The 10,260-nt window shown below is 46.5% G+C and overlaps 3 protein-coding genes across 3 annotated transcripts; 1 reads left to right on the top strand and 2 right to left on the bottom strand.

The window, feature by feature from the left end:
- The first annotated feature begins 325 nt into the window (after positions 1-325).
- LOC4330441 (trihelix transcription factor GT-3b) lies at positions 326-945 on the top strand. Its single transcript, NM_001416843.1, has one exon. It carries the CDS (start codon positions 468-470, stop codon positions 795-797), a length of 330 nt encoding a protein of 109 aa, NP_001403772.1. The 5' UTR covers positions 326-467; the 3' UTR covers positions 798-945.
- Positions 946-1,054: 109 nt separating this feature from the next.
- Positions 1,055-4,747, bottom strand: LOC4330440 (pentatricopeptide repeat-containing protein OTP51, chloroplastic). Its single transcript, NM_001417114.1, has 2 exons — positions 3,818-4,747; positions 1,055-3,232 (listed from the first exon to the last, which is right to left on the bottom strand). The coding sequence occupies exons 1-2, from the start codon at positions 4,319-4,321 to the stop codon at positions 1,364-1,366; spliced, it is 2,373 nt and encodes a 790-aa protein (NP_001404043.1). The 5' UTR covers positions 4,322-4,747; the 3' UTR covers positions 1,055-1,363.
- Positions 4,748-5,386: 639 nt separating this feature from the next.
- On the bottom strand, positions 5,387-7,377 carry LOC4330439 (3-dehydrosphinganine reductase TSC10A). The gene is made up of 3 exons (NM_001416842.1): positions 6,663-7,377; positions 6,401-6,548; positions 5,387-5,885 (listed from the first exon to the last, which is right to left on the bottom strand). Exons 1-3 carry the CDS (start codon positions 7,194-7,196, stop codon positions 5,584-5,586), a joined length of 984 nt encoding a protein of 327 aa, NP_001403771.1. The 5' UTR covers positions 7,197-7,377; the 3' UTR covers positions 5,387-5,583.
- Positions 7,378-10,260: the final 2,883 nt, after the last annotated feature.

Raw genomic sequence — 10,260 nt, 5'->3', positions numbered from 1 at the left:
ATGTGTGGACATGACCGAGCTCCAGCGCCATTCAGACCGGCCAGCCGTAACGACGGTGTGTGAATGAAGGGATAGCGGAGTCCGCGGCCGCGGATCGACGGACTGGACGGGGAGTTTTGAGATTGCGTCAGAAAGCGATGGAAAACGCATGAAAATCCAGCCAATGGCTGCTGCATGTAGCCGTTCCGCCTTGCTGGCCGCTGACTCCTGTCCCGTGCGCGTTGCACGGACGCGGACCCTTGCCGGTCTCCCCTTCCACACTCGCCAACACGTAAGCACGTACGACGCGCCCCCTTTATTACCGCCCTCGCGCCACACGCGAGAGGGAATACCGCGCCATCGAGCGACAGCTCCCCGGCCGTGAACCGGGACGAGCTGCTACGCCTGCTGCTGCACACAAGCTCAAGTGGCCGGCCGAGTCGTCCGTTCACCGCGGCCTACTGCATCTGCCGGCAAGGAGCTGAAAGATGAGGGCTGCGGGGAAGCCGACGAGCGGCGGCAGCGGCACGTCGAGGTCGAGCAACATCCGTGGCCTACTGCAGGACTTCCTGGAGCAGCAGCACCGGCTGGACGTGCGACGGCAGGAGGCGCTGGAGAGGCACGCGCAGGAGCGGGCGGCCATCGAGCAGCAATGGAGACAGTCGATGCAGGCGCTGGAGCGGGAGAGGCTGATGCTCGAGCAGGCGTGGATGGAGCGAGAGGAGCAGAGGAGGGTCAGGGAAGAGGCAAGGGCTGAGCGGAGGGACGAGCTCCTGACCACCTTGCTGAACAGGCTCTTGCAGGATGATGATTTGTAGGGATGATGTGAGATGTCTAACTCAAACAGAGAATTTACCATGTCTTAGGATCATAGCTAGATGGGAATTCTTTTTTTCTAGATTTGTGTATGTGAATCTTATGTTGTTCCCTGTTGAATTCTTTCTGCTAAATATTCTTTTACCCGCTAGAAACCATGGAACGGATAAATGAATGAACTGAAAATACTGCTGACGATGGAATAAGTAGTACAGTTCAAGGACTATACTGGTATGGGCAAAATTTCATGAAGGTTAAATTTAACAGAGAAAAACAAAGGAAAATGAAAATAGCTAGCTGATCAAATGTATAATACATCATTTTACATGTACAAAGCAAGGATAACAAAAATGACTTTCCCATCTTTCTTACCTAGGACTGTCTAGTGCACTAATCTATCGTGGCATTGCAAGATAGGTAGATCAACCAGGGCTACATGTTACTAAGTAATTGCCTATCAAAGCAAGAAATATGCATTACAAAATTCTGAATCTCTGATAAGATGTGTAGACTTGTGCCCCTTTAGATATACCTTCAGGTTTTAATAACTACTGCCTGAACATTGTATTCACTCGTCTCTTTCTGTATCGGACATTTGCATATCATCGTCAGAATCAGTGTCGGTATCTTGGGTACCATCAGAGCCTATGCTGCTACCTTCCTGTGTTACTAAACTCGCAAAATTGTTCAAAACATGAGGCTCTATAATTCTCCAAAAAGATTCAGCATTGCTACCCTGAAAACCTATCCAAAAGAATCTCCCCTTCCTCTTCACTTTACTTGTTAACGACTGTGTGTGCAGGGAGTTCACAATTCTCTCAACACCCTCGCTATTCCCACCACTGAGCTTAAGAACAATATCACCTGATGGGAGTTTGGAGCCTCCAAACATGAACCAATATGCTAGAACACGTGGAGTTAACCACCTATGGATAAGCTTTGGGAGCACAGGCTGACCTTTCAGAAAGAACTGGTCAACAAAGAAACTGAAATGCTGGTGAGGTATTGTTGAAAACTGATAGGGTATCTTGCTCCCATCATCGAATGATCTGCTTGCTGAAGACAACCATTCAAAGAAACGCTCATGAATGTGCACCCTTAAAACTGAATGAGCATTGGAATCTTCCTGGAACTGAAAGTGCACAATATGGACCCCTCGCTGTGCATAAGATTCCATTCGAGTGCCTCCCAGAAGCAAACCAATTAAAATTTCACGCTGCTCTTGATCCAGCTTCATGCTCACAGTTTTTGGTTTAATAACTTTCTTGTTGAGAAGGAGACCACTTTGGAGCTTTTCCAAAGAGTCTGCCTGTACATCATATTTCTTTTTACTCATCATATCATAAACCTTTTCGGCTTTCTGATAGTCTTCTGCAGAAAGATAACCTCTTAGCATAATGTTGCACGACTTCGTGTTAGTACCTATCATCCCATTATTGTGCATTTCACCAAATACCTCCTCAGCCTTCTCGATATTTCCAACCTTTACTAGTGATTCCAGATAAATGGTGTACAATATTCTGTTTGGACGGCACCTGGCTATGCATTTTAAGAATGTTAATTCTAACTTTTCATGCATATCCAGATCCATGTACATGTACATCAAGTCAAGGAAGGCTGGCATCAAATGCTTCATATCACTCTCAATAAATTCATTCATAAGTTGTTCCACGATATCTACTTCCAGAGCTTTTGTCATTATCTCAATTATTTTATGATATGATGCAACATTAGGAGGTATATTTTTATCCTTCATTTCCTTGAACATATCGAGAGATTTCATAGGCTCACCAGTCCGGGCATAAGCCTCCATTCGGCAGACATAGGCCTGAACAGGGAGGTCAGAACCACTCTGAAGAATATTGTGCCACGTGGCCTCTGTTTCTGCAACATTCCCTTCCTTGGAAAAGGCCCTCATCACTGACACCAGCACATCAATACCCTCATCAAAGCCTGCTTGCTTCATCTCCTTCCTAAGAGCTATGATCCTTTCTCTATCAATGACATCCTGGTAGCTGTGAAGCCAGATGAGCCCAGCGTAGACATCCTTGTGCACATCAAGATTGGTGGTGACCACATTATGGTACACAAACTCAGCCTGCTTGAGATTGTACTTTGCAGTTCCCCCTGTCTTACTAACAAGCGCACGGAACAAGGAGTTATGAAGGCTAAGGCGAGGCTTGTAACCACCCATCTGTATCATCTGGTTGTAGATAGTGCATGCCTCCTCAAGGCAACGCCCTTTAGGTACACTGAGGTAAGCAACAATCAGTATGTGGAAGGTAGACTCTGCAGGCACACGGCCCTGCTTGACCATCGCCTCAAACACCTCCCGGCATTTCTCAACCTTCCCATCCCTCCCAAGGCAATCTGCCACCCTGGTGGCTAGTGCAAAGTTGAAGCGGAACCAGTGCTGCCGTACCATCCAGCTATACACCTGAAAACAACCAGTGAAGTGAGCAAGGACCATCCAACATCCATGTCTCAACCTATTGTGTCTTTGTGTTCAGAAAGTCTCTTTTACAACTTGTTCCCTTGGGGGAAAAAAAGTCATTTTAGAACTTAAGAGAGAATTCCTTCATTCCACAAATTGAAATAGTTATGACATATTCCATAATAGAGTAAAGTTAAATCTTTCACTCCAAAAAATTTCAAGACAAAATATTGGACCTACAAATGAGAAAACAAAGAATACAGACAAATTTATATTTTTCTTGCACTCTTCACAAACACATTGGTCTTTTTTTTTCCTCGATACATAGATTGAGCTAGTAGTTAGTACATGTGGGATGGTATTTAGCACATATTAACATCAATGTTCTCAATATTTTTTGGAATTTTTTCACGACTATTAGTAACAAAGAGTGGAGAGCGTGTGAAGGCGTGTAAAATTCCGCCCCCCTTGTTGCCTACAACAAAGGCAATTCGTCGAACAGTACACGAGCAAGAACTGCATGTATGCATGTTTAGTGGGGATGCTAAAAAGGTTTAGTCGAGCGAGGTGGAAGCGCGAAGTACTGACCCGGAAGGCAGCGTCGTTGTTGCGGATGCGGAGGCAATGGACGGCGACGTAGGTGGCGTCGTCCTGGGTGATCCACTTGCGCTGGGCGTTGAGGATGCGGGTGAAGGTGGAGTGCTTGTAGGCGGGGAGCTCCTTGCAGAGCCAGGCGATCCTGGAGCGGCGCCACTGCTCGGGCAGCTCCTCCAGCTCGGGCACCACCAGCTCCGGCGACCTCACCGCTTCCCTCTCGTCGGCCGCCGCCCACGCCTCTCCCTGGAACAGCCCAAACTCGGTCTCCTCGTCCTCATCCTCCTCGTCGTCGTCCAAATCCAGGATTAGGGACTCCAGCGCTGACGCTACCGCTGGGATTCCAGGAGGCGGGGACACGGCGAGGCGGCCGGGGAGAAGCTTCGGGCCGGCGAGACGGAGGGCGGGAGGAGGAGGAGGAGAGGCGAAGGGGTGGGAGAGCGCGAGAGGGCATCGTAGCGATGGGGATGGCGCGGCGCAGGGAGAGGTGGTGGCCATGGAGGATTCGACCGCGTAGCACCGGAAGCCTTGTCGCTCCTCTATCTCCAGTTATCGCAGTCGGCAGGCACCGCCGCCGCCTAATCGTTTCCGGAGGCTCTGCGTGTACAGTGTACACTGTACACGGTTCTCCTCTCTGGTGGGCTTGGTAGGATTTGGGCTTTTGTAAACTAGATTGGGCCTCCAAGAAGATACTGAAAACCCCACAGGCCCACTCCTGTGAGATTTGGATACAGAAAATGACAGCATATCCTCCACTAGTCCACTCACATAGCTGATACATTACCAAAAAGAAACACCTAAAAAATCTTACAAAGAACACACGTCTAGAAGATAACTCAATCTCAGTACTCTCTCCGTCCTAAAATATTAGCATTTTTAGCATACAGACAATCATTTTTACCTTTAATTATTAATAGCAAAAAAGATTAATTATGTAAAATTGATCTTACTAGATTTATCATTAAACAAACTATCATAAATGCAACTCTTTTTTATTTAAAACATTTTACATTTATAGATATTGTTAGTCAAAGTAGCATCTCAAAAACTGTGTCAAAGTCTAAAAATACTTATATTTTGGGACAGAGAGAGTAATTTCAACAGAACACTAGAACAGGGATTACAGGGATGAGACTCCTCTAACATTGTGCAGTTTGCAGTTGTGCCACTGACATGTGAACCATACTAAAAGTGGGGCCCACATGTCAGTGGCACAACTGCAGACTGCACAAAGTCAAGGGATCTGTTTCCGATTACAGTGATGTACCAGAGCAATTCTCTCTTCAAATAGGACAAATCATTAACCCGAGTTGTTGACAGCTTACTGTTTGTTGAAAAGATGAGAGAAATCTAACATTGTTCATATGGTACCAAAGTAGAGCAGAACACGTAGAGAAAACGAGGGCTCGACAAAATATGGCTCTAGTATAATCTCACTCTCACAGCTTATAGACTGCCAAAATCTAACAAAAAGAAACATCTAAAAAAATCTACTAGCAAAGAACACACATCTAGAAAAAAACTCAACCTCAGACGACCCCGGTAGTTTCGGATAGAACAGTTGTTGAAAAGATGAGAGAAATCTACATTATTCATATGATCTCATAGTAGAGCAGAAAACATATGAAAAACGAGCGCTGGACTTATCTGTAAAGCATGGTACATTCAGTTCAGCTGGAACTAACAAGTTAATTTATTGTTGCATTGTAACTTCTACAATTTCTCAATGGAGGACTTGAACACAGGTTCGGCTTATCCTTTCACGCATGCTTCTTGTTCTTGGCATACCAGTTCTCGATGGTCATGAACCAATTAAATTGGAAGCAAATTGCTGCAAATCGCATGACTCCAGCACCAATAATCTCCAGGAATGCTGTTAGCGGGGAACTCTGTGGGGATAGACCAGCAGTAGCTACAGCTAACATTGCTCCCTCGAAATTGCAGGGTACAATAAACTTTCCGGATTTGATGCCATCTAAAGCCTTCCTAGCAACATCATCAGCTTTCATGCCACCAGATGATCCTGCTATGATATTGGTCAACTCTGGCCTCCTTTTATTCTCTGCAACCAGTTAATGAACAGACTAACTGTGTAAGGCACTTGACTATGAAATAGTAGTACTGATAAAGTTTAGTTGATGGAAAGAGTGAAGAGTGCCTCCAGAACTAGAGTGCCGGAAAGAATTAGATAAAAAAGATACTTTCTCCTGTGTACAATGTCCAATGCAACTTGTAACAATGGCAAACACACAAGCAATCAACCGAATGAGTGAGTATTTTGGCCCTGAATTCTATTTGCATGTGTGACATCATGATTTTGACAAATATAGTATATTACGTACAACCAACGAAGTGGCATCGGTTTCATCAATGCCTGAAGTAAAACTGCTTGTACACGATATATTCACAGAATCACAGTGACATAAGCCTGAGAAATTTCAGTGAATATGAAAGTGTGTGCCTGTGAAAATTAAATAGGGCAACCAATATATTCAGAGATGCAAATCCATCAATTTAACATGTATGGCTCACTGCTAGTTCATCAATCGCTTAAAAGCATCAATGGTCAGCACATACCTTCAGCGAAACCCGGTGTCTCTGTGTCAGGAGGGAAGATCAACGAGACATGAATGTTGTCCGCAATAACCTCATGCTGCAAGGCCTCACCCAATCCACGAAGCGCAAATTTGCTCGCTGAGTAAGCGGTGTACCCATAAACTCCAACCTACAGCAAGAGCAATCATGTCAGCAAAACCTCATCTCCCCACCATGAGGCATTACATCGAACACCTGGGCTGCGACATGAGCATAACAGCCTGAATTTGCTTGTACGGTGTACCTGGCCGGCCTGTGAGGACATGATGGCGATGGACGCCGGGAGGCGCGTCTCCTTTGTGCGTTCCTTCATGGCGGGGAGCGCCGCCTTGACGAGGTGGAAGGTGCCCATGAGGTTGATGTCCACCATCCACTTGACCTCCTCCATCTCCTGCTTCTCCAGCTCCTGCGGGACGAACACGCCGTGGTTGCAGACGAGGACGTCGACGGGGCCCGCCTCGGCGAGCGCGCGCGCCACGGCGTCGGCGTCCCGCACGTCGGCGGCGTGGACCCCGACGTCCCGCCCCGTGGCGGCCCGGATGGCGCCGCGCGCCTCCTCCAGCCTTGCGGCGTTCCGGGCCAGGATGGACACCCGCGCCCCCTCCCTCGCCGCCGCCGTGGCCATGGCGAGCCCGATGCCGCTGGACCCCCCGGTGATGAGCACGTGCCGGCCCTTGAGCGGGATCCGCGCCGCCCTAGGCCGCGCCAGGAACGCTAGCGCCGCGAGGAGCCCGATGGGCGGCACCAGGATGAGGAGCGAGAGGAGCGCGGCGGCCATGGCGAGCGAGGTCGAGCTTTGCGAGTGGTGGCTGGTGGGAGGAAGGGGAGCGAGGCGGAGGGGGTGGTTTAAAGTGGGCGAGGCCGCCGTCGGAGTGGACCCAGGTTGTACTAGTTGTACAAGGGTGGAGACGTGAGGAGCTTCGTGGAGGCCGAGGCTGCGCGGCCCGGCGGGAACGGCAGATCTGACCGAGGACGAGGTGCGGGATGACTTGGTGGAGAGTCCGTGGCCGTGACCAATGAGCCGGTCAGGTTTGCCACATGGGACACTATGTTGCAAGGTGTGTGTGTGTGTGTTTTCTCGCAGTACATAGCTGAATTCAAACAAGAACAGCTAAAAAGAAATCGACGGTATGACGTTCTTTGATTAGTCATTTAATTACAACTATTTTGGAACGATGTGGCTCGCAAGTTTTCTTTTTGTTGGCAAGTTCTTGTGTGTTAAAAATACCAATCATTGATCAACGGAAAAAAAAACATATGAGTACACTTCGAGCACTACAAGAAAACGCCACGCCGGCCATTATGGAACAGGAGAGAGGGATAATTGAACTCATTTTTTTAGTACATGAAATACGCATATACTAACTCCATATATCTAGATCTACAATTACATTAGAGTAAAGTCCATCACCGTCTAAACTTGTACCGTTGTGTCATCCCGATTCCTAAACTCGCAAATCGACCGTTCAAGTCCTCAAACTTGTTCGAGTGTGTCATCCCGGCCCTTAAACTTGCAGATCACTCATTTAGGTCATCCAACTTGTTAAGTTGTGTCACCCCGGTCTCTAAACTTAGATTTGAATATCATCTGAGTCAAATAGGACGGACTAAAGACTTTATATTTAAAAATAATTCATAACTTTTTCATGTGAACTCTAATGGAGAAAAACTTTATATCAAACTTGTAGCTCTTGACGCGATCTACAACTTTGTAGTTGAATTTTTTTTATTGCAAGTCATTTTTTGTCCCAAAATGTAATTTTAAAATTAAAATTTCAAAATCTATAAACATGCAACAATATTTTGGGACCCTAAACAGTTTTAATTCAAAAACTTTTCAACTACAAAGTCGTAGGTCGCGTCGAGGGCTACAATTTTAATATAAAGTTTGTCTTCATTAGAGTTCACATGAAATTTTTGATATAAAGTTTTTAGACCGTCCTGTTTAGGGACCGGGGTGACACAACTGAACAAGTTGGAAGACCTAAACGAGTGATCTGCATGTTTAGGGATCGGGATGACACAGTCGAACAAGTTTGAGGACCTGAACGGTCGATTTGCGAGTTTAGGGACCGGGATGACACAGCGGTACAAGTTTAGGGACCGGTGATGAACTTTACTCATTACATTAACGACACTTGAATGTAATTGTGTTCCTATTTTAGATGAAATATAAAATTCTAAATCACTATAATTGAACTTAAGAACTTCATATTCAGTTTGAATCTAGATGTGGAGCTATGTCAAATGGGACCTACGAATGTGCCCTTTAAAACACGTCAAAAAAATAAAGAAAATAATAAACTCTTTTATATCATTGTATTAAAAGACATCTGCCAATAGGTAATACTATAGTCTACCCTATAATCCACCAACAACAGTCCTACATACTACATACTTCATCCTTCATGGAACGGTCAGGATCTTTCCTCGTTAGATCCAACGATCGATACCCACCGTGCTCCCACTCTCCGGACAACCGCCCACCCGCGCCCACCCCTATCGCGATCTCCTCCCCATCCCCCGTCGCTCCTCTCCCTCCCCTGATCGCGCCCCTCGCTCTCACGGTCTCACTTCTCCGCCGCCGCCGCCGCCAAAATCAACGCCACCAAATCCAGCGACGCCTGCCTCGCTGATCTCCTCCGCAGTCGCTGCCGATCTGCACTACTGCTCTTCTCCCGATCTCCATGCCGCCACAAACCTGCGCCCCCGAAGGCCTCGCCGATCTCATCCGCGGTCGACCGGCGCCGCCACCCGCATCGCCGATCAACTCCGCGCCTCCACTTCGAGGACCACATCACCGCCATCATCCTTGACTTCTCCGCCCGATCTCCTCTGGATTGCCACCGACTGTCAAGCCTCGACCTCCGTTCATCGTCCACATCCACACCGCAACTCGCATTCCTAGAGGCTATCCACCAGCAGCCAGACACTTCGACTTCAGGTTGGGATCACTGTATTATCTATTGCATTTTGAATCATCGAGGGTGAAACTTGGTACATTTATGTTGAACACATGATAGATAGCGGTTCCCATGCTCACCATCATTTTTAATGAAACTAAAAATAAACCGAAGTAGCCTCTTGTTATGTGGTTCTCAGTACATAATTGCTATTGGGAGATATATATTTTATAAAGACTGAGATGAGAGGTAGATTTCTTGAAATGTTCTGTATGTATAAAGATGTCAATGAGGTAATTTTTTTCAAAATAGGAAAATAAAAGTGAATTTGGGTGAAAGTATGGACTGAAAAATAGAAAAATGGAAGCTTTACTAAAAATGGCAGATTCGTTCCATATGTAAACTTTTTTATTTAACTACAACTAGCCAACACTATACTGATTGAACATTATTTCCTAACATTGCACGCTTATATGTGGTTAAACTAGCCAGCACTATAATGATCCGTGTCTCTTCGCCCTTCCGCGCGCCCGCACGTCTTTCACCGCCCTTCCACCAGATCCCTCCCCCACTACCGCCGCCATCGATCCTCCCCGTTGCCCACGCCGTCCTCCACCAGCTCCCTCCCCACCGCCGTCGCCACCGACCTTGCCGTCCCTGGCTGCCAGATCCCTCCCTTCCCTCCCCCATTTTTTTGATCAACATCATTTTTTTAAAGAACAATATTTAGAATTTTGGAATTTTGTGGACTGGATAGTGAAGAGTCGATGGTATGCATTCTAATGTATTGAAACTATCTGTCAGACAAATACTAAAAAATAGGATGACATGTCAGCTTATAAATTCCATAAGAACAATTTGTGCTGCTTTACTCGTGATAATAAATCATATAATCTATAGAAACTTGTAATCTTATAAAATAACTTATATGACTTGCTG

This window comes from Oryza sativa, chromosome 2 (genome assembly GCF_034140825.1).
Source record: "Oryza sativa Japonica Group chromosome 2, ASM3414082v1".
NCBI classification, from domain to species: Eukaryota; Viridiplantae; Streptophyta; class Magnoliopsida; order Poales; family Poaceae; genus Oryza; species Oryza sativa.
Note: the sequence above shows the minus strand (reverse complement) of the source record. Positions and strands in the feature narration are given on the sequence as shown.

Excerpts from the sequence above, each read along its gene's own strand:
- LOC4330441 (NM_001416843.1), top strand. The coding sequence starts at position 468 with ATGAGGGCTGCGGGGAAGCCGACGAGCGGCGGCAGCGGCACGTCGAGG.
- LOC4330439 (NM_001416842.1), bottom strand. The coding sequence starts at position 7,196 with ATGGCCGCCGCGCTCCTCTCGCTCCTCATCCTGGTGCCGCCCATCGGG. Across the intron at positions 6,549-6,662 it reads TGTCCTCACAGGCCGGCCAG|GTTGGAGTTTATGGGTACAC; the intron begins GTACACCGTACA and ends CTCTTGCTGTAG. Across the intron at positions 5,886-6,400 it reads GACACCGGGTTTCGCTGAAG|AGAATAAAAGGAGGCCAGAG; the intron begins GTATGTGCTGAC and ends AACTGGTTGCAG.
- LOC4330440 (NM_001417114.1), bottom strand. The coding sequence starts at position 4,321 with ATGGCCACCACCTCTCCCTGCGCCGCGCCATCCCCATCGCTACGATGC. Across the intron at positions 3,233-3,817 it reads ACAACGACGCTGCCTTCCGG|GTGTATAGCTGGATGGTACG; the intron begins GTCAGTACTTCG and ends GGTTGTTTTCAG.